At 52.7% G+C, this 23,735-nt stretch overlaps 1 protein-coding gene across 5 annotated transcripts in view; it reads right to left on the reverse strand.

The window, feature by feature from the left end:
- Positions 1-23,735, reverse strand: part of PLEKHB1 (pleckstrin homology domain containing B1) — a 54,724-nt gene that overhangs the window by 23,902 nt on the left and 7,087 nt on the right. For 3 of the 5 annotated variants that reach the window (XM_043504037.1, XM_043504035.1, XM_043504036.1), the window contains exons 4-6: positions 21,392-21,494; positions 18,294-18,333; positions 2,592-2,656 (exon numbers count right to left, since the gene is read on the reverse strand). In XM_043504037.1, coding sequence (XP_043359972.1) covers positions 2,592-2,656; positions 18,294-18,333; positions 21,392-21,494 — 208 coding nt within the window. Of the gene's footprint in view, positions 1-2,553; positions 2,657-18,293; positions 18,334-21,391; positions 21,495-23,735 lie in introns of all 5 variants that reach the window. The other 2 variants (XM_038422384.2, XM_038422391.2) reach the window with 1 other exon arrangement.

The raw sequence follows: 23,735 nt of genomic DNA on the forward strand, positions 1-23,735 counted from the left end.
CTGCTGCACCCCCCCCTGCCCCAGTAGGCCACGTGTCCTAGCCACAGCCTCCCTCTGCTCGCAGACTAGCACACCGGCTCCAGGGCAGCAGGTCCTGGGACCCTCAGCCTTGAGGAGAGAAAGCGGCAGCTGCCCACTGCTTGGCAGAGGGTAAATTCTGAAACAACGTCCCATGGAACATCCCGGCTTCTCCGGCTTAGCTACTCAGTAACACCTCCAAGCCTGATCCCCCATCCCAGCCCCCGTAACACCCCCCAACCCGATCGCCCGTCCCAGCCCCTGTAACAACCCCCAGCCCGATCCCCTGCCCCAGCCCCAGCAACCCCCCCGCCCGATCCCCGTCCCAGCCCCCGTAACACCCCCCCGCCCGATTCCCCGTCCCAGCCCCGTAGGCCCCCCAGCCCGATCCCCCTAGCCCCCGTAATACCCCCAGTCCGATCCCCCGCCCCAGCCCCCGTAACACCCCCCAGCCCGATCCCCCCGCCCCAGCCCCCGTAACTTGCCCCAGCCCAATCCCCCATCCCAGCCCCCGTAACACCCCCCCAGCCCGATCCCCCGTCCCAGCCTCAGTATTATCCCTCAGCCCGATCCCCAGCCCCAGTAACACCCCCCAGCTAGCTCCAAATCCAGCATCTGTAACTCCTCAGCGAGCCTTCACTGCCAGCACCTGTAACCCCCCATCCAGCTGCCCCTCCCAGTTCCAGTCACTCTGGGGCAACCCCCTCCCAGCATCACTAACTCCTTCCCCAGCCAGTCTCCACTGCCAGCATCAGCCATCCAACCCAGGCCACCTTCCCAGCACCACTAACCCCCAGCTAGCCCCCCTCTCAGCACCAGTAACCCCCCAGCAATCCCCCTCAGCCAGCACCAGTAACCCCCAGCTAGCCCCCCTCAGCCAGCACCAGTAACCCCCCCAGCAATCCCCCTCAGCCAGCACCAGTAACCCCCAGCTAGCCCCACTCAGCCAGCACCAGTAACCCCCAGCTAGCCCCCCTCAGCCAGCACCAGTAACCCCCCAGAAATCCCCCTCAGCCAGCACCAGTAATCCACCAGCTAGCTCCCCTCTCAGCACCAGCAACCCCCCAGCAATCCCCCTCAGCCAGCACCAGTAACCCCCAAGCCAGACCCTCTGCCAGCACCAGTAATGTCGCAGCTAATCCCTTCTCAGCACCAGTAACCCCCCAGCCAGCCTCTCTGCCTCAACCAGCCCCCCATCCCAGACTCCCAACCCAGACCCCCTATCCAGCAGCAGTAAGTCTCAGGCAGCCCCCCACTTCCAGTTCCAGTAAGAACCCCAGCATCATCCTCCACCCCCAGACCACGCACCCCAGTCAGCCCCCTCCCAGGACCAATAACCTCAGTTTTCAGCCCCTGCCCCAGCATTGGTCCCCATGCCAGTACCACCCAGCCCCACATCCAGCTCCCCACCCCAGCAGCCAGCACCACCCAGCTACTGAAGAACAGCTTTGCCCATTCAGCGTCCTCTGTGCACTGAGTTTCTGGGTCTCAGTCCAGTCCACACCTGGGACCAACTGGTGTCCATGTTGGCAGCCAGAGCAGAGAGGCCAAGGCCTACGCAGAATGAACTCCTCTCCCTTCCTATGAGATGGTCGATATTGGGCCAGGGTGAGGCAGCAGCTGTTACCCATTAGGAAATAGACAGAGAGCATCAGTCTCTAGGCCTGTCTGTCTAGGTTCATAGGGCCAGATTTCCAAGGTAGTTAGGTGCCTGAAGATGCAGAGAGGAGCCTAGCGGGATGTTCAATGGGCCTCTACCTGTGTCTCTAGGGGCCTAAATCCCTTTAAAAATCTGGCCCCATAGATTTGAAGGCCAGAAGGGACTGTAATGAGGTTCTGATGCTGGTGCCCACCACCATGGTATCTCAGCACCTTTCAAAAGCAGGGAGTGTCCATCCAGCACCTTTTGTAAGCAGTAAATTCAATGCATTTATGTTACATTAAATACGTGAAGGGAATATAATGTTTTGCAAATGACTCTAGGAATGGCCCAGAAGTCTGCAGCAGCGCTGCTGTGCAATGCAATTTGGACCAGTGCTAGACTACTGTAGGAATTTAATTTTAAATTAAAAAAATATTGGCTTCTTTATAAACTGTCCCATTTTAGCTCTAAGAGATGATGCCAAGTAATTAATGAGCTGTGACCTTTTGTCCTTTCCTGGTGAAGCTAGGCACAGAATTGAATTCTACCTAGAGTTACAAAAACTCAAGAAATGTATTTCCTGAAGGAATTAAGCGTCCTCTTCTGCTTTATGCACAGAAATAAGCAAAACCCTCAGTAAATTATTAAGAATGATACCGTGGCTTGATTGGCTGGGGTGTAAATGGGACCTGCCATCTAGAGGTTGGAATATGGAATATAAAGAGGTTGGAATTTACTAGCCAAGTAAATAACAAACATGTCTAAATCTGCTCCGTTTCCTGCAGGCTGGGTGCAGCCCTCTGGATCCTGGCCGGTTACTAACCCCCTGCCTCATTGGGGCCCCCCAACAGTCAGTGTGGGCTGTGGGAAGGCCATGATGGGGAAACACATACCTCCGTACTGGGTGCCGTAGTATCCCGAGCTGACGTACATGGTCTGGTGGGAGTCCAAGGGCACTGTCTGGTAATAGTCGTCATACGGGTCGTACATATGGACCTACACAAGGAGGGCAACACTGATATCAGACCCAACAGTGATGCCTTGCCACCTGCTCCCAACTCTGCCTCACTGTCCTAGTCGATAGCGTTTGCAGCATGGTAGAGCACAGACGTCTTTCCAAACTTGCTGCCGTCACCAGTAATTCTACAACCCCCATCGCCCCAGTATCTGGACCCCTGGGAACTATCTTTACATCGAATGGTGGCACACTGCACTGCTTCTGTAGGCCAAGCTCACTGCCCACATCAGGCTTCCTTTGATCTCTCCATTCCCCCACAAGCTCCCTTCCATCCCACCTCCTCCCTCATGCCGGGGCTGTGACTCCCCCATTCCCTGCCCAGTGCCAGCGGCCCAGATTCCCCCTCTCCCCCATCATTCTTATTTCTTTCCTTCTGTCTGGCAGATAAGTCATTCAGGGTGCCAAGACTTTAACCCTATTGGGATGACGGGCAGAGCTGAGCTGAGGGGTGGGCTGGGGGTCTTGTTATGCTGGAAGATGTTAATGGTGCCATCAACTGGTTCTTTGCTTTCGAGACAATTAGAGACCTGGCTGAAGCTGCTAGCTCTGCTACCCAGATGCCAGGGGCTCTGTGTCTCCCCCATTTCTTTCATCCCATTTTTCCATTTTGCATCAAACTCAATAGGGTTCTTCTCCCTGAGGCCTAGCATGTTCCCTGAAATTTTACAATTGATTGGCTGTAGCATTCAAAAGTTATTGTGTTATGTCCAAACTGATCCCATTGCGGCTGAATGTAGGATGGTGCTTCACCTGGCCAATTATGGTAAGCCCTAGAGGCCCCAGCTGAGATCAAGGCCCCCTTATACCAGGCACTGAAGGTACACATAGTGAGAGACAGTCCTTGCCACAAAAAGTTTAGTCTAAATAGACAAAGGTCAGGAGGGGAAACTGAGGCACAGGAACAAGAACTGACTTGCCCAAGGTCACTGAGCAGGCTACTGCCAGAGCTGGGCCTAGAACCCAGCTCTCTGGGGAACACACTTGCACTACTGGGAAGAAAGAATTCAAGGGGCAACACAACCCCAGTTCAGGTGGGTGAGTCTCTCTCTCTCTCTCATGCACGCCCCCCCTTGTGTTTCAAAAGCACACAGCATCCGATCATCAGCCTCAGTTGCAGCGTGCGCTTAACAAAATGTCCCCCAGCAACCAGATGTGCAGCAAGAGCGAGCGAACGCTACTGCCGCAGCCTGGATTTCCTGCTGGGGTTTCTGTGCACAGCCCCTCCGCAGAAGCCATCTCCCCCAGTCTGTCCTGGGCATTTGATCTGTATTGAATTGCTCCTTTCTGCGGCTGAAGCCTCAGGAGAGGAATTAATGCAGATTACCAGCTCTCTGCTCTGTGCCTTCCTATTAAAATGTATTTATTTGTACCTCGGGAGTCCATCAGGGAGGCTGTTAATGATGTGAGAGCTTAAACTGGTTTTAAATGGGTTCTGCTCTCCTTCAGACTGATTTACAGACATCCCGCAGAAGGGCCCTGAGACCTGAGGGTATGTCTACGCTGCAAGCCGAAGGCGTGATGTACCCAGGCTGCCGGGTGGGTGAGGCGAGTGTAGCTGCCCCCTGCTATTGTTACTCGAGCTAGCTTTGATCTGACTTGATTAAAACTAGCTGTTATCTCTACACATGCTGCAGTGCAGCTATAACCTCCAGCTGGAGCCAACGGTAAAATTCCCCATTCACCTGGGCAGGATCAGGGCCTAAAACAGTCCATGTGTGAAGAGGCCACGCTAGGTACACTGTAGTCTGAAGGGGCGCACTCCCCCCATGCACAAATCACACGTGCAAGGAACGGTTGTGCCCTGTGTTACTGGCACAACAGGCCGCAGCAAAGCACACAGCACTAGCTACTGGTGCTGTGCGTGGTCGAGTGGACCGAGGATGGACGGGAGGCAGGAGTGCTGGGTTTCATTCCTGCCTAACTAGCTGCTGTGTACGGAGGGCCAGAGCGGGAGGAAACCTGCCGCTTGAGCGGGGCCCATGTTCGGCCTAAAGGAAGGCCAGAAGCTGGATGTGGGCGAGGTGACAGCGAAGAATTAAGAGAGAGTTGTGAAGTCAAAGCTTGAGGCACTGGCCTCCATTCCCAATGTGCCTGGGCACCTGGCTACAACCTGGCGCTCTCCAGGGATGATTAAAGTACAACCCAACAGATGAACTCCCGCCTGTGTCCTTGGACTGTCCAGAATCAGGGCTGCTGGTAAGGTCCCTGTTGGAAACAGTGCTCTGGCCCAGTTGGACGTGTGGCTTAGCCAGGCCTCTAATGGATTAGATTTGGCCATCGGCACAGACAGCCGCTCACGCCAAGGGCTCAGAGCCTGAACGTGACCCGCAGTTTGTGCTGATTTCTCTTACACACGCGGCTCCAGCAGATGGGTTCAGAGAGCAGCTGGATTTGTTCAGGGGTCCTCACAGATAGCGTCACCTCGACCAGCCCCGGTAACGTACTGAGCTTCCAAGCAATGGGAGGACACAACACGAAACCCTCAGCCAGGCCGAATGCAGACACGCACGTTCCGGAGCGGAGACATGCCGGCTGCGGACAGCATAGGGATCCCTCGGTCACAGCACTAGTGCGTGGAGCACAGCTCGCTTTCCTCTGATAGCCAGTGCAACAAGCATGAGTGTTAAGAGCTGGAGGTGGGAGCTTGATTGACGGCCCTGAAGATGGAAACCTCCGGTATCCACACAGGCAGCAGGGGATGCCTCTCCAGCCTGGATCGTGCCTCGGAGAGGGCTCCAACTCCGTGGCCCCATCAGTCCTAGGCCTCTCCCCAAGGCTGCCAGTTAGCTCCAGTTGCGGGGGTGAATTTATGTGGGTGGCGGCTGTCCACCAGGTGCTGGGCTGAGCTCCCCAACCAGTCCACATACAGCTCTCAAAGCAGTCGTCCTGACAAGACTTAGCCATCGCCGACCTCGGATGGCTGGACACCCGGGCACCGTGGTGCTGAAAGGCCTTCTGACCTACTCTCTCTATTGGTATTGCAGTAGCTGCCAGCTGAGGTTGGGAGCCCACTGTGCCAGGGGCTGTACATACGCCGAGGGAGAGTCCCTGCCCCAAAGTGCAAGCAGTCTAGCCAGAGAAGACAAAGGACACAAGGAGGGCCAGCCTGGATCAAACCCAGCGGTTATCTGGTCCAGAGGCTGGTCTGTGACAGCGGCCAGTAGCAGATGTCTCAGAAGAGGGTGTAAGAGCCCCACAGTGGGGAGATGTGGCTGCCTGTCCCATGTTCACTCTCACCCTGGTTTCTAATAGCCAGGGTTTGGCTACAACACTTTCATTATTAATTCAGCAAAGGGTGGGAGACAAGCAGTAGTATTATCCCCATTGTACAGATGGTGAGTCTGCAGCAGCCTGGCTGGGCAATGGAGACCAAACGACATGCTCAGGGTCACCCAAGGAGGCTGTGGCAGAGCAGAGAGCCCAGAGTCCCTGTCTTGTGCCCTAATTACAAGACTGCACTCCCTCCCCTCCATTACCAGGTGTTGGAGTGCTTTGCTCAGGCACTGTGGGGTTAGCTGGGCTACCCTGTGAGCAGCACTGCACTTTGATTCAGCCCACTGGCCAGTACCTTTCTTTGTGAAACGCAGGCAGCAATAAACCCCCATCCATGCCAGCGGCACAAGAGCCCAGCATCTTACAGGGCACCCTGGGGTGTGGAGCTGATCACTGCATTTCTGCCAGTGGCCTCTGGCCACTGACTTTATGGCAGTGGTCTCCAAACTGGGGTGCACACACCCCAGGGGGTGCTCAAGATGATCCCAGGGGGTGCATGGCAGCAGGAGTGCCACCGGACGACACTCCGCTGTATTTTTTCTTCGGCAGCAGCTCTGCATGTCCACAGCTGGTGTTCCCCTCCAGTGGCGCATCTGCGGCAGGTCTTCCCGTCTTTACCCTGGAGGTGCGAGAGCCAAAAAGTTTGGAGACCACTGCTTTACGGAGCATTCAGCGGGAGCGATCAACAGTCCAGAGTGAAATGTGGCTGAGGTGAGAACCCACGCAATGACCCGGCCACCTCCAGGCCCCCCCAGCTTGGGGGGGAGTGGGGGTGGGGGAGACAGTGAATAATTCAACCAGGGGAAAATGCAATTAGAAAGCAGAGGTTTGAGACAGGAGGTGAATGGCATCCCCATGGAAACACATGGCCAGAGCCATCCCCCGAACCTCAGGCTGGGATGCATCAAAGGGAATCCCGAATTGCCAGCTGCTGCCTCTCTCCCATCTCCTTAACATGCTCTGCCCCATCTCTCCCATGGGCTAGGCTCAGTGGTTCACTGACATGGCTCAAGTGGCTCAAACCACAGGGGCCGGGTGCCAGTAAAGAATCTCACTGTCCGTGGGTAGCCCTCGCTGCAAACTATGGGCTGGTCTCACTGCCCAGGAGCCACAGACAGCAGGGAATGGAGAGGAACGAATGTCCTCAGCCCCTGCCCTATGGGAGGGTTGGGTCCCAGAGCGTGCCAGGGAGGGGAAATACCAGGGCACCTCCAAGAGGGTCTAAGTCAGTGCCAGATGGACCAAAGGGGAAGGGACTATCTCTGACCCAGGGGCTGGAGGCTAGTCTAGCTTCTTACCCAGGGCAGCGTTGGGGAAACCAGCATGCCTGCTGCCTGTTCTGCCAATGATCAGGGCACAGCAATGCCTGGCATTAACGACTGGCACAAAACACTCCCCTTGTACAGAGCATAGGCCAGAATGCAACGCAGGCATGGCTGACAGACATGCCTTCCCTCCATGTGGGTGTAGAATTGCACAGGATGAAGCCCCGGCCCAGCCTGGCCTCCCCCCGCCCAGCAATCCGAAAACAGGACGCGTTGTCTATGCAACCTGCAGTGGCAGAGTGATATTAAAAGGCCAAGCTGGGAAATGAAGCCATTCGGGGCCGAGCCAGACAGGTTTCCTGCTGACTGGGGAGATGCTGCCAGGCAACTGGTGGAGTTTGCGAGTGGCCACTTAACGGCACTGCTGTGCCCTCATCGAATGGCCTCCCTAAGGGGTGGCTATCATAGGGCTGACTGGTGAGCTGTGGGAGAGGCAGGCCGCTGGATGGGTGGCTTTAGCACAGAGGCAGCTGTCTATCATAGGGCTGCGTTGTTCAGGGGCTGCCCATGCTGTTACACCTGCCTGTATACCGGGCTGCTCTCTCTTCTACACCCCATTCATGGTGCCAGTTTAAATCCTCTACATCTTTTCCCCCAGGAACAGCGGTGTAGGCACCTCAGGGCCCCACTGGGGCTGGCTACTTCCTCCACGGGGTCCAGCGCAGTCTGTCTGCTCCTGCATAGTCATGGCCCAAGCCCGAGAGCAGCCGTGACACAGGAACAAGGGCATCTGGAGAGCATGGTTCTGTTCCCGGCTCTGGCCTGCTGTGAGATTTCAGGAAAGTCATTAGGCCCAAACATACTGAACTATTCTGGGTGCCCAGCTGAAGCCATCCCAGGCCTGCCGTCAGTAGGAGGAAAGGGTGCTCAGCCACTCTGACAAACAGATCCTGGCTTCAATTGCCTGCTCTGCCACAGAATCCCTGTGACCTTGGGCAAGTCACTTAGCCTAACCAACGCCTCAGTGCCCCAGCTGTAAAATGGGGAGATAATCTGTCCTTCCTCCACCTGTTACCTGGCTGGGCTGTGTAGACAGTAAGCTCTCCAGGGCAACGGCTGCCCCTTATTCTGAGGTTGTACAGTGCCTGGTGCAACAGGTGCTATTAGGTGCTACTGTGCTACATTAGGTGCTACTGTAATACCTATAAAATATTTCTATATTCCCTGGTGCAACTGGGGCTGAGGGGACTGTAGCAATAAAACACAAGCAAGCACGAAGGGGTGAATTTTAAGTCTCTCACACACACCCCTCCACCTCCTCCCACCCCCCATAAATCTTCCTACTCCACGATCCTGCAGCAGGCGTTTTGGGGGCACCGACGTCCTTGAGAACAATGAGGATTTGAAGCGGCAAAAGCAATGGCGCTGGAGAGGAAGGGGTTTCTGAGCCAGCCTGCACCGAGCGCCAATGCATCCGATGAAGTGAGCTGTAGCTCACGAAAGCTTATGCTCTAATAAATTTGTTAGTCTCTAAGGTGCCACAAGTACTCCTTTTCTTTTTATCAATATTGTAGAGACACAAAGAAAAGGAAGGCTGCAGCTGGTGCGTGGCTGTGCTATGGGAACACACTTACCCTTCTAATGTATGAGGGAGCCACGGGGAAGGGATTTTAGTCCCATCTCAAGGCAACAATGTGAATTCAGTGTCCTCCCCCCCTAAGACAAGGGTCCAGTGAGGAGATTCCATCTGCACTGCAACCGCCTGGCATTCGCTGCTTAGGGATCAATTCAAAGCAAAGGGCCAAGTCACTGCGCTCCAGCAGGGTCCCGCCAATGAAAGCAGGGCAGGTGCGGCTAAGACCTCCCAAACTCATTCCACTTGCAGAACTTTAGCTTTCAGCCGTATGCACAGACCCCATGGGCTAGCTGTGGTGTCTGGGGCCTGAGTTAGGACACGGGGCCCCTCAACCAAGTCTGGTGGTGGAAACAGGACTATATGCTTAGGCCCCCAATTCTGGGCTCTGCTGTCGCCCCTTAACTGAGCTGCCATTTAGGGGCCACACAGCTGGCTTAACCAGCCACCAGCGGTGGTGGTGGGGTAGGAGGGATCCCCAGGCAGCACAGAGCAGCTGGAATGTGCCTATATCTTGATTTACTGGGATATATAAGGGGAGAAATATGACCAAAGAATTCTCAGGTCCAGCTCTTGTGGGCAGAGCAGCCCCTGGTCGCCAGTTCGAAGTCACCACATGTTCAGGTAGCCCCCGAGGCTGCTCTAATTTATGCTGGGGGCTGGGCAAGCACCCGCCCAAGGCCAGAATTTGCAAGGCACAAAAGCTGGCTTATAGGCATTTGGGGCCCCACTCCCTGGGTCTGGATCTCTCAGAATCGGGGCCTTAGAACTCAGCAGAGCCGCAGCAAAACTTGGGAACACGCCTCAAAGGTCTGTCCTCACAGTGCTGTAAGACTGACGGTATTTTAACTACAGCAGGGAGCTAGTGCCTGGTCACGGGACCACCCAACGGGGTAGCGGGTGTAGTGGAGACGAGGCCTAACCTGGACATCTTAAAACAGGCGAAAAAAACAAGTCACGAGTCAAACAAGTTTTGGAAGCCTCAGCTGCAGCCGCCCCCGCTTGGGAGGAGTCCGCTGCAGGGTGTCAGACACTCCGCCATTTGCTCTCCTCCCAATCCGTTCGGGCTACAGGGGAAACTACCGCTCGGGGCCCTGAACTTGCCACCGAGCAGCAAACTGGCCTCTGAGCTCGGATAGAAATCAACACCCAGCCGCGGCCTTGGAGCTCCTCCGGAGTTGCCTTCTCTCTGCTGAACTCGAAGAGTAGAACAGTCTCTTTCTCCTCATGGCTAGTGGTCATGTGCCAGGCCAGGCCAACGGGTTTCAATACCAACAACCAACTACCAAACACAGCCATTGGGCCCTGATTGACCCGGGCCTGGAACCTCCTAGCCAGGAGGAGAATCCAGCACTTCTTTATTAGCCTGCCTGGCTGGAGTGAACCAAGTCACTTCACACACCCAGCAGGACAGGGCCTAATTAGCAGCTCCTCACACTGAAGGGGCAGCTTCAAAGTGGGTCTTTGCTCAGTGCTGATGCAAAGAGTTCAGGCCAGGGAGAGAGGCCAGAGCATGGCAAGGCAATTAAAATCTCTTGCGTGCCTCTCGTCTGCACAAGCTGGGAAGCCCGGGGCGCAAGGCCCACCAATGCCAGGCCTGGTTTTGGCAGAAATCCAGGTGTGTGTTTGCAGCAGGGAGAGCCAGCAATGTGGAGGCAGGCTTTTGATCTTGACAAGGTCTGTATGAAATGAGAGCCTGCCTTTACCCTCAACCTTCTAGTATTTGCTCCTGTGTGTGACAGGAGACTGCACGGGGCAGCGAGGATGTTGCACTTCAGGAGCGAAGCCCACCCATGTGTCATGGCCCAGGCCAGAGAGCAGCAGGAGCAGATGACCTTGTGCAGAGACAGAGGTCATTTGATCCAAGAACAAACCTAGAGAAGAATCACCCCACCCCACCCCGCCCCCACCCACCCACTTGTCTTTCCCTGGGTTCCAGGAAGACAAAGACAATAGCCCCTTTCCCTTTCCCCATGCAGCACCATGCCCCTGGATGCCTGACCTTGAGAGAGCCGGGGATGGGACGGGACGGGACGGAGCATCAGAACAACACCCTCCGGCCCTCAAGCTCCAAGATGCTTGCGCAGCATAAATCAATATACTGATCAGCCTCACACAGCCCCCATGGGCTTTTGTGCACCAGTCACCTGTGTTTTAATCTCCTTCTCCTATTCATCTCGCTCAATACACAATTAGATTGAGTGTGCTGGGGGGTTCAGGATGGGAACTCTGAGCACAATCGGGGGGGGAGGAGGCAACCAAAGGTTATCTGCCTCACGTTCTTATTCACTTTGATGCACGCTCTCCTTCAATTCAATTGATGCTCTCCTTTAATTCATCTCTGTCAGCCCAGGTTTGAGACACTCCTGCTCTCTGGGTCTCCAATGTAAGCATCACAGCTTTAGATCATTTCCTAGTGGTACAAGTAGAAGACTAAAGGGGAAGGATGGGTCCAAGCACTTGTCTGGGAGACCAGAGTTCAATCTGCCTGATCTGCCATAGGGAATCTTGGGCAAGTCTCTCTGTGCCTCAGTTCCCCTCTGTACAATGGGGTAACAGCCCTGCTGTACCTCCCAGGGCGTAGCGAGGATGCACACATACATGGCCTGCATCACCAGTTCAGAGCGCACGTAGCTAGGACAGGCAGAAGACTCAGACTCCTGGGTTTTCCCCCTAGCTCTGACACTGACTTGCTGTGTGGCCTTGAGCACGTCACTTAACCCTCTCTGTGCCTCTTCTGTAAAATGGGCATGATACTGACATCTACCTGGCTGCAAGATCTTCAGCTGGGAGGTGCAGCAGGTTTGTAACTTAGAGCTGCCTTCCAACAGTGCAGAAAGCTCTGCCTTCTCCTAGCCACGGCACTTGGCTGCTTCCTCCCCGTATCCCTTTGCCTTCACTTCCACTGTGTGACTGAACATAGGAAAACTCATTATCTGCTGCAAACACAGCTTCAGGCCCCTCTCCAAAAAGCCCTGCTAAGGTCAGCCATTGATCCCCAGCATGCGCCAGCTCAGCAGCAAACGTTTCTTTCTTCCCAGCCCAGCTAGAGGAGACTTCTGCTTCCTTGCCACTGGATTCCCCACATTAAAGACGCTAACAGCTCCTTCCTCGTCAATGCTGGCTCATTTTGTTCCAGAGTAAACTGGAGACAATGGAAACTAGCCTCTTCTAACAGCTCTCAAATTTGCTGTCATCCCATGTGTTAACCTGCAGCCCCTGCCTCCACCAGGCAGAGATGAAGGAGACTGGAAGAGGAGGAGTCACAGCCATGGGGAAACACAGCTCCACTGCCCCTCCAAAACACCTCCCCGCCCCCAATCAAGGGCTAGTGGGGCAAGACACACAAGGAGCAACCAGGTCTACAATATTATTACTACTAGGTAAGGAAATGAAAGGAGCAACCAAGACAAAAGTATTCTCCATTATACTACGGGGGAAACCAAGGCATGGTTGGGTTAAGTTGTTGGCAGAGCCAGGACTTGAGACTCATGAGCCATGTGCTCTCTCTCTTGCTATGACCAGCATGTACCACTTAGGAACAGAACTCCAGACTCCTGCCCCCTCGTACCCTGTTCTAACCACTAGACCATGGCAGCCCAGGGAGCCCTGGGTTCTAGTGCACCTTCCAGTCCCTTGCTTTACGCAGGAGACCATGGACAACCTATGAAGGGACCTCAGCCCTCCCATCTCACTCTTCTACTCCAGTCACATGGACCACCTGCAGCGTCCATTCAGAGGGTTCTGACTGATGATGACAGAGTTTCATGTTGATGAGACGCTACGAGGACTCGGCAAACAGAACAGGTGAACCCGCACATGCGTGGTCAGACCAAGGCAAGAACTGCAAACACAGTTACATGTGGGACAGACAAGACAGTCCATGACCATTGCAGGCTGATGCATCCTTGCTTCGCGCTGCTCACATAAGCTGTAAATGCGCCTCGCTTCTAAGTGGTTAACAGTGATGTGACAAATCTGCTGCCACTTTGTTCTGGTGGGGCTGTTGCATGTCAGTGACACGTGCTTGTAAGCACCTGAAGGGCTAGAACTGGGGACCATGAAGGTTCTGGGCTGATGCCTCTGCATCGCCACTGGGTGCTCAATCTAGGTTTCCACTGGGGAGCCCTGTGAAGCTAGGCACTGCAGGAAGTACCACCCAGTGGGGACTGAGTGGCGCCCTCCTCCCCAGCCCACTGATTGGCCCATGCCAGTCTATAAACCCGGAAGCCATCACAGGGAGCTGTTTGAGCAATGATGCAGCTTGCCTGCTTGCTTCTTCTCCAGACCTTACCTTACTCTGACTCCAGCTCCTGACCTCGGTTCATCCCTGACTCTGCTATTTACCTCCTGCCTGCAACTTGGCGCCTGCCCCTTACTTCCTGCTATCCTGACCTGGATCATTCTCGACTCCGCCACAGGTCTCCTGATCACAACTTGGTCACTGACTAGCACACACTGGCCACCCATGGCCCAGCTCTGACACATGCTTTCAAATTTGACTTCAGTGTGTCTTTATAGCATTTGTACCAGCCACCATAAAGAACAGGTGCCTTTCTTTAGCTGACCACAGAGGGTTAGGGTAGCCTTGTATTGGCCGTATGAATGAGATGCTAAGGCTAACGCAGCTGAGCTTTAAAGAGCATGAAAGCAAGACATCTGGTGACAATTAAAGATTTTCATATTGGGAATCTTGTCCCACCATTTGACCCTGCAAAACACACCTAAGACAGCGCCTATGGCATTGATAGGTTTCCTAACACAGCAGCCATATGTTGTCCATGTCTCACAACCATACAGAAGCATTGTAAGCACGACGGCCCGACAGATATTTAGATTAGTGCTAATTTCATCACCCCTATCGTTCCATAGGTGGTGCAACAGCATTGCAAATGCAGTGCTGGTCTTGGCTATATGATGGGTGGCCTCATCAGCAACTGTGGTATGCTGGGACTGCGTGTGCTCTAGGTAGCCAAACTTCACCACAGGTTTGGGACTGGTTTTAAACAGGGTAGAGGTGCATCCCCCGACACACATTGGCTTCGCTCTTCTGTTCTCTTTAGGCTGATTGTTTAGGCTCCATTTTACCACGGTATCAATCTGTCTATATCATAAAGCAATTGTCACACAACATGTCCAGGGGTCTCCAGGATCCCCCTCTGATACACTGCAGACTCCCACTAACAATATTCACCACATACATAGCATAGCATTTTACATCTTCCACATGCTTCACAGACATTAATTCATTCCCAGAGGGAGCTGTCATCACCCCCATTTTACAGGAGGGGAAGTTGAACTACAGAGCGGAGAAAGGACTTGCCCAAGATCACAGAACAAGTGAGTAGCAGAGGCGGGACTAGATCTCGGGAGTTACTCCTTAAGTCTTTGCAGGATCAAGTCATTATAAGCATATTGGGTGAAATCTTGACCCTATTAACTTCACTCAGGCTGCCTATTGCTCATGGCTCTGTTATCCCCTAGGAGCCAAAGGCTCATTCCCTTTTCATTCGGTCAAAATTCCCATTGAAAGGACCATGGGATTTGGCCTAAGGTATTTAGCAATTTTCTTAATATCAGATTTTGTTATTTTCCTGGGGATAGAAGATAGGCTGATTGCCAGGATCGTGCTAGGTTCCTCTTGGAAGAGTTGCTTTTGCCAGTTCCCTGTGGCTTTTCAAAAAAAAAAAAACCACAACCACCCAACAGTGGTCTGATAAATTTGTTAGCCAGTTCCCTTAACGCTGCATTTCCTCTGGACTCACTCATTCGTATACATTCACATTTCCCAAGGATTCCCTTAGCTATTGATCTTTTTCAAAAAGAATTTGTACAATAGCAGAAAGCAAGAAGAACCCTTGAGAATCTTCTGTACTCCAAGAAACATGTATGGAGCAGCAACAGGAGGCAGGGCTCCCAGGCTCCAGCCATTGTGTTATGAAGGACATCTCCAATTTATTCTCCAGCACAATGAAGCGGATCCTCCCATTTCCCTTCTTTGTGATAAATCCAGTTAACAAGTTCATTTGAAGAGGTCAATTCAAAAAGTTATTGCTAATTCCACCCCCAATTAGCAGCCTTTCCTCACTGGAGAATCTTGGCTTTATGAATGGCTGTCAGACCAGCAGTGTGACAGCATTTACACTCTCCCTATGCTCTTAGCAGCACTATTCTCCCCCAGCATCACTAGGCAATGTTATTTGCCAGTGGCACTCGACTCTGTGGGATGCAGACAATACAAACAAGAGAAGATTGGAGCCACCAAGTTTAAAACAAAAACCCTTCTCTTTCTAGAGCTCCCCGAGACTTATCAACCAAAGAGACGCTACTTTTGCGTTCCAATTACTCTATCCTGCTGGTGAGGGAGGAAGTGGGGGCTCTATCAGCCTTCTCAAGATGCACCCTTCCTCCAGGATTTGATCCACTAAACCAATGTCCTAATGTGTTTCTCTAGCAATCTCCAGAAACTCTTTACCAGAATAGTAACATCTGTGAAGGGGGGGGGAGGAGAGGGGGGGTGTTTTTAAGACATCTCTATGCCAGCCAAAAAGCCCAAGTGTAGATGCAGTTATATCAGCATGAATGCTTTACAGCTTATTTTGCTCAGGGAACCAGTATAAGCCATGCTGGCAAGAGCCCTTTGTTGCCAGCATAAGCTGTGTCTACACTAGGAAGGTTTTCCAGTACAACAATAGAATCTACACTTTAAGTGTAGGTACGGCCTTAGATTTCTGTTGGACCAGCAATAGCTACTGTGTGATGGACTATTTTCTTCAATGGTAGAGTCCTCATGAAACTGGAGTGCAATTAGGGTTCCTTTCACTATAATTTTCCCAGCTCAATGGAAAATCCTGCCACACTGAGCATGAAATAAGCCAGTCTTCTGTTTCTTTGTTCCATGCACACACACAAAAATAAACATTTTGTGCAATGTTATGGTGGACAAACTAAGCAAATCAGGCAATACAACCTTAGTCATAATAATATCTAGCTCTTTTATAGTACTTTTCATCATAGATCTCAAAGCACTTTACAGAGGAGGTCAGCATTATCCCCATTTTACAGATGGGAAAACTGAGGCACAGAGCAGTGGAGTGACTTGCCCACCATCATCCAGCAGTCCAGGACAGAGCTGGGAATAGAACGTAGATGTCCAAGTCCAGTGCTCTACCTACTTGGCCCCATTGCTTCTCTTTATGGTGAGATGCTCCACCTTAACTCTGCCCAATTGCACACGTTTGTAAACTAAGGTCTCTTTGGACATCCTTTTCTTTTATAAATCAATAATACAAAACACCAATTGGCACTTCACATACAGCTTCACACTGATCCCAATTCTCCTCTCACTTACACCAGTTTTACATCACCGGCTTCAGTGGATTGGCTCCTGCATACCACTGGTGTGAGATCAGTCAGATTCACAATCTACTTGCTGTACATACCACATGGAGTAGTATGGACTCTGCCACCTAACCTGTCTCATGACTACTGAGCAGAGCAGAAATATTGTGGCTGGTCTTTGTAGGATTTCTGACTTGACTTTCATACACTACTCCACCAACAAACAAGGAAATGAGCAAGGTAAATGCTCATAGGGTTTAGTAGGGTAGTGGGCATCCCAGCATGGGGGCGGGGTGAGGGAAGGGTGTCTGATCAATCCAGAGGGAGATGGGCTGAGGCAAGGAGCAGTGGGGACAGTAAAAGATGCATTACCCTGCATCCACTATCTGCCCCAAATCCCCAAATGCAAAAAATTTGCTCCAATGTCTGTAAGCAAGGCAGCGAGCAGATCCTTGAAAGCCACCCTGCAGCTCTTAAGGAAATCAGCTGTAGGAGAAGCTTAGGCGCACAGCTTCTCCTCCCGGCTCCCACGCCCACAGGAACTACCACGACAGCACACGCCTCCCAGCCCCACGTAAGCAACCAATAGGCTACCGCAACCATCCCGAACAGCAAGTAGGGGGTGTAACAGTATTTGAGATGAGAAACAAGCACAGGAGCATCACCACCACCACAACACAGAGACAGTCAAGGGTTGGACAGAGCAAATGGTGGGAAGGCGACACCTGTGTCTGGCCAAGCCCCAAGGAGACACATGGGAACAGCCATCCACCAGTCCATCACAAGGTGGCTCCAACAAAGAGTCCAACGATCCAACAAAAAACACTGGATTAGAACACAGTTTAGCCAATCCCCTCTTCCCTGACATATCCCCCGCTCCCCTCCAGCGTACACCCCCATGATCCTAACTCCTGTCCCTGAACAGGCACCATTTGCCTCATAGTGCCCTTAGTTTATCCAATGCCCCTTTAGTCCCCCCCCCCGGCCCATTTGGATAAAGGGGCTCCTGCTCTATCTTTACAGCGCGAGGAGCAAAGCCATCCGAGGCAAGGCCTGGGATGAACCGCTCTGTCCCTGGGAAGAACAATTCTCCCATTATCTGTAGGGTCCAGCAGCAGCCCTCACTCTGGTACAGGCTCCCCTTTGTTGGGCTGCTGGCATAGGCGTGGCTCGGTTGCTCCATCGTGGGTAGAAACAAAAGAATCTTAGATATTCAAGATGGAGGAGGCCCGCTGGGTTAGCAAGTCTATTGCCCAGCTGGGGCAGGGCTTCTCCCTACAGTATGTTTCCTTGGGCTTTTGTCCATCTTATTATTTTCATCCCAATCCTCCTGGTTATAAAACCGTGCATTACACTAAATAACCACTTACATCCATAAAACTAATCCCTTTAGGCAGCTGCAGACTGATGTCCCTAGTCATTGCCCCACTAAACTCAAGAGGTAGTGTGGTCTAGTGGACACAGCACTGCCCTGGCAGTCAGAAGAGACTTGAGTTCTTGTCCAGTGACCTTGGACAAGTTGCTTCCCCTCCCTGTGACTCACTTCCCCCTCCCATCCTTTGTCTGCCTTGCCTGTTTAGGTAATGAGCTCTTTGGAGCAGGGATTGCCTCTTACTATGTGTCTGCACAGCGCCTAGCATAAGGAGGCTCCAATCTCAGCTGGGGCAAATCACTGGTAATGATACTGAGCAAAATTTATTAAGAAGGTCCTGATTCAAGGACCAGTGAAGTCAACTGAAAGACTCCTCACTGCCTTCAAGGGGCTTTGGATCAGGACCTTAACTTCAGCTCATAAATCAACCCCTCATGGACTTGAATCCTCTCTGTTGTTCTTCTCTGAGCACCATCCAGTTTGTCTGTATCTCTTTAGTACGGAGGTCCCCAAAAGGGAATGCAGTTCTCCAGATATGGTTATGCCTCTTCCCACACTCTGGGACGAGATGCCTTTGTGCAGGTAGTCTCCCCCGCCACACTCCTCCCTTGACTGATTCTATGGGACTTGGGGAAGGGGGTGTTGGATGTGGGAGAGGAGATGGAAGGAGACAGCTCATTATTTGCAGCCTGTAATAAGAGTCCTATGAAATGGAAGTAGGAAAGGCTCACCGGGGTGTTTTTCGCCTCCAGCACTGCCATCTTCCAGGCGCTGTAAACAAAATGGGACAACAACATGTGAGCGAATACGTGCCTGGAGCAATTTTAAAACCACTTCAAGGCTCTTCCTTGGTTAATCTCTCAACACTGCTCTACTATCAGGGAGCTCAGCAAACAGCACAGCGCCTAGGCCAGCAATTCTCAAATGCAGCCACTGTGGCCGCATATGGCCACCGGGGCTTTTCTTGTGGCCACAGCCTCCTGGGCAGTGATTGGGGGGCAAAGCAGCCACCCCTCCCCTTCCCTGTTGCTCTTGGATGTGCCACCTTAATGTTGGTTGCTGGGACTGCCAGCAGGAGTTGGGCCCTGCCCCCCTCTGGAGACACCTGGGACACAACACGGGAGGAGAAGGCACCCCACCTTCCCAGGGATGTGAATTCCCCACCTTCCCAGGGATGGTGGGGTTTGGGCTTCAGCCCTGGGATGGCAGGGTGACAGGCTCTGGCCATGGGGCTTCAGGCTATGGCCCCGGAGCTTCAAGCTCCTTCCTGGGGCCCCATCCCCCAGGCTTCAGGCTCTGGCTCCCTGCTGCCTCCCCCACCCTTCATCGCCCCTGGTCCCTGCTGCCTCTCCATCCACCTCCCCATCCAGGGCTTAATTTGTCCCCAGGCTTGCTGAGGCTGAGTAAGTCTGCTGTGAAAATGATACTTGTATGTTTGTTAATATCACTTTTCACAGCAGCAGACTTACTAGCTAGCAATAAATAAATTACAATGATTTTGATGTGCATATGTATTTGTTTTTCCCAAAGTTAATTACTTTAGGAAAAATTGTCAGAGCGGCCACCAGCAAGAATCTGTGGCCATACTCTGAAGCCACCAAAAAATTTGTTGTGAGAACCCCTGGACTAGGCCCTTCCTTTCACAAAGGGCCAGGAACCTTTCACACGCCCCTGAAATGAACCAGGAACTAGGAGGAGAACCTGTGTCCCTGGGAATCTCCTTAGCTCGACACAGTTCTGGTTAGTTAGCCTAGGAGGTGGCTGTTGGGATTGGAGAGGTTTCAATTTGGCCCCATGTCTCCTTTAAAGTGACATTACGGAATTTCCATATTTATTATCCATTGGTGGCTGCCAATCTAAACGCCATCAGTTTCCAAGCCAGGCCTTTTTATCCGACAGTCTCACAAACTCTGTTCAGAGTTGAAAACTCAGCTGGGTTCTTTATGCCTCAAATATCATCGCCTGCAACTAATATTCTGCAGCTGGAACCAGGCTGACACAAGAGAGGCAAAACAGAACCCAGCTTGCTCTCCCAAAGCTACATCTCTCAGCAGGGCTAAAAGAAGCGAAGACAGGTGTACACCAATGAGACCAGCAGATAAAAGTTAAAGGCAGACAGGAAGCAGAGCTGTTGAGTAAGAAGGTGCCACTTTTACTTAGCCACTTCTCTGACCCTATATCCTCACAGAGGCTAATCTCAGAGTCTAATCTCAGCTGTGTATCACGGGACATCTCCGTAGCTACATAGTGGAATTAGATACAGTACTGACCCCTAGACTGCGTGCAGAAATAACTACAGGTCAGTTCACTATTCCATCATCAGAATCTGGACTGGTTCTTAGGGCTCCCGCACTGGGATCTGCGCTCACTTTGAGTTACATACCTGGGATTAGAGGGGAAAAATATGTCCCTAATTAGTGAAAAGCACTATGATACAGGAGATCTCCTGTTTGTATGGAGTAGGTGAATAACTACAGTGCCAAGTTTGGGTTTTTTTCTTGTCTTGGGAGCCCAATCAAATAAATTCCTTACGGCTACTTAAATCGATTAAAGTAATTAATAGCCACCACATCTATCCATGGTACTTATTTGGTCCTCGTTACTATAGTATTTGAGACTCTGACAACCCGGAACAACTATATCCTCATGACACCCTTGTGGGGTAGGTCGGTGCTATTATCACTTGTGCACAGATTGCGAACCAAAGAACAATGACTTGTCCAGGATCACATATCAGCCTGTGGTAGAGCAGGAAACTCCCAACTTCCCATTTAGCACTATAACCACTGGACAATCCTTCCTCTGCCCAAACACAATGGAATTTGGTCTTATTCAACGCCACCTTAACCCTAGACAGCCTGGAGAAAGTAAGAGCAAGATTCCTTTGATGGGTTCACAGTCAGGAAGCCACCCGGCTTGCTGGAAGTTGTCACAGTGCATGACCCCAGTTCAGTTGGGTGTGCATGTGTTCCCGTGACTGTAATCCTTTTTGACAGCCCCACTAATCTTTAATCCCTGTTAGCTCATTCCCTGGGGCAGCACCATAGCCAGTGGTGCAGCTGGGTCATGTGATCACAGCACGTCTGTTCTGGTGTCTAGCCTCTGATTATGCTCTTTAAAGTTATGTAAATCACTTCCCATTTCACCTGGGAAGAGGGGGGGAAATGCACACACAATGGGCCAGACGCACACCTGGTGTACATCATTGAAGTCAGTTGGGTTGCTTGCACCAGAGATGAATTTGGCCCCGGTGTGTTTTATACAGACTATCAGTGACACAAGAAGCACTCAGATCCTATGTGAGGGGCATCAATATAAGAACCCAGATGGGCCACATCTGTATCAGGCTCCAATGGTGCACTCCTCACTGAAATTCAAGGCCAGCAATCATCCTTAGCTTGAATGTTTTATGCTCTGGTGAGGCAAGTTTTAATTATTATTGTAAAAGGTGCTGGATTGAGGCCAGGGGTGCCGGAACAGGCGAGTTGCTGAGTGCTGCAAAAAGCAGCAAGAAATACCCCTGGTGAATGTGGGCGAGTACTGCATAAGAATAATAGTAAAAATACTATTGGGGGAGGGTGGATGGTGTGGGTGCTTACAAACAGTCCCTTAACAATGTTGCCAACCCTATGCAATACACAGGAAATATACCGTGGCTCCCAGGAGGGGGTGTCTCTTGCAACAGTCCAGTGACGTTTATGCCTCTAGCAGGTTTCTGGTCACTGGCCACGAACAAGCATTAAAGTGCAGCAGAGACAGGCCTGGTATAAAACCGGGGAATCCTCGCCATCCTACCGCTGATCGTGCGGCACCTCCAGGAGTTACTTACACCGCGTCGTCCTCACTCTCTGCACACAGGGTCACTTTGGAGCCATCTCGCAGCACAATCGTCATCAGGCAATCTCGACTCTTCCCTTCCGGGGGCTGCACATCTGGAAGCCAAAGCATCAGCACGTCAGAGGAGTCAGGGTAGGGGTGCAGCTAGCAAACCTAATATGTGTGCAAGCGCACGCTCGCTCGCACGCGCACACACACCCAGACAGCACCTCCTTCCCCTCAGGGCACTCCAAGTCCCGAGCTGCAGCCCCACGAAAGGGCCTCCCCCAGCCACATCCCCACGACATGTCCAAGCCCCCCTGAACTATAACCTTACTGACCTTGGGGTGCCACTCAAGAGCCATATGCTCAGGGGTTCATTGCCACTCCACGGTGGGCAAGCCTCACTCCTCCCTTTATTCAGGTGGGCATGGGTCTTGTCCTTGAGAAGGGAGTGCTCACCCACCCCTCGGGGCGCGTGGGGCCCTTTCTGGTATCTGAGGGTACGATTTAGTTACGGAGGTGAGGGAAGCCAGGGATTCCTCCAGGACTTTGGCTTCGATGGTCATGGGTGGAGCTGGGGCTGTGCATCCCTGACCCTCGACTTAGGCCTGAACTGGGGCTGTGTACACCCCCCCCCCCACCGCAGCTGTGGCAGGAATCGGGGCTGTGCAAACCTTTTCCCCTGTGGCTTCGGATGGGGCTGGAGTCGGGGCAGTGCGCCATCCCCTTCACCCCGCCAGCTTCAGCTGGGACTGTTCGCCACCCCTCCCCCATGGCTTCAGATGGGGCTGGAGCCAGGCTGTGCACCCCTCCTGTCCCCTGTGGCTTCAGCCCCCCTCCGTCCCCTGTGCTGTGGCAAAAAGATGTCCTGCAAAAAGATGTGACCGCCCCTCCGGTTCTGCAGCTTCATGAGTTTTTCAGTATGCTCATGCTCCTCGCGGGCTGCGCGCCCCCTCCCCATGGCTTCAGCAGGGTCTGGAGCCGGGGCTGTGCCCCCTGTGGTAGTGGGGCTGGGGCTGTCAGTCCTTCCCATGGAGATCCCAATCTCATTCCTCCCCCACAGCCCTCTCTCCCCCCATTGTTTTTAGTAAAAGCCACGGACAGGTCAGAACTCCCATGAATTTTTGTCTATTGCCCGTGACCTTAGCGTGACTTTTACTAAAAACAACCGTGACAAAATCTTAACCTTACTGATACCAGACCAGCAGAGCCACAATGGGACTGGCAGCAAGCCCTGTCCCCATGCCTTTGCTGGGCAGAGGCTGCTAGAGCAACAGGCTTCAGAGATAACAGGTCACAGGGATGACTGAGGCAATTTGCCCCTCTCAGACCTATTGACTGAAGCTCTCCACAGACTCTGGCAGATGTCACCTCATCACTTACACACAGGTCTTGTTTTCAGTGTTTTCTTTGCAACCATGGGAGCTACAAACAGAACCACTCTCATTTTAAAGGTGCACAGAGATTCTAACCACATCATCCTGGGAGGTCAGGAGCCTGGGGCCTAGGCATGTCCATACAGTGCCCCACGTCTTCATCCAGCCCTGCCATCATCTCCCCCCAATGCAGCCCTGCCATCTCATGCATGGGGAGGGTGAAGCCAGCGATGCAGCAGGAAACATCTAGCCACGGGTCAGCAGTCTAAGAGAGCCTGCCAGTAATGGCATGACAATCGCAGATCCTAGCAGTTAGGCTAATATGACAGGATGGACAGCTAACCCAGAAAGAAACCCAGCCCTTCGGGTCAGAACCAGTCAGCTAGCCCTTCCCATCCCACTCATTAACAAATAAATAAATAATAATGACTTTCATTCATTGATCTGAAAACATTTTATGCAGCAGGGTCAGTATCATAATCCTCATTTTACAGATGGGGAAACTGAGGTAGAGAGCAGGGAAGTGACTTGCCCAAGGTCACTAAGCAGGTGAGTGGCAGAGCTGGGACTAGAACCCAGCTCTCCCGAGTTCCAGCTCAGTTTCCTGGCCATGCAGCCTCCCAGCAAACGACACAGCAGATGGAATTCATTCTCCCTCATAGGCTGCCAAAGAGCCCTCTGGGGAAATGAGGCTGGCGGTCCTAGTCCAGAATCTGGTGGGCAGGACAGACTGTAGCATGAGCGTAATGGGGGTGAGACTCTCCCCTGCAGCGCCTCTTGTCGGTCATTCTGGGAATCACCTCTTTTGACCTGGAGCGCCCTCTGCCTGCCGGTGCCTTGCTGCCGCTGGCCCCCGTGTCCCTCCCGGACCCCGGTGCCCCTTTATCTGGTGGTTCTGCCCCAGCAGTATCCCCCCAGTCTCTGGGTCTCCCTTCCCGGGGATCCCCCAAACTCCCTAATCTCACCTTGCCTCAGCCT

Source organism: Dermochelys coriacea, chromosome 1 (assembly GCF_009764565.3).
Source record: "Dermochelys coriacea isolate rDerCor1 chromosome 1, rDerCor1.pri.v4, whole genome shotgun sequence".
Classification (NCBI taxonomy): Eukaryota; Metazoa; Chordata; order Testudines; family Dermochelyidae; genus Dermochelys; species Dermochelys coriacea.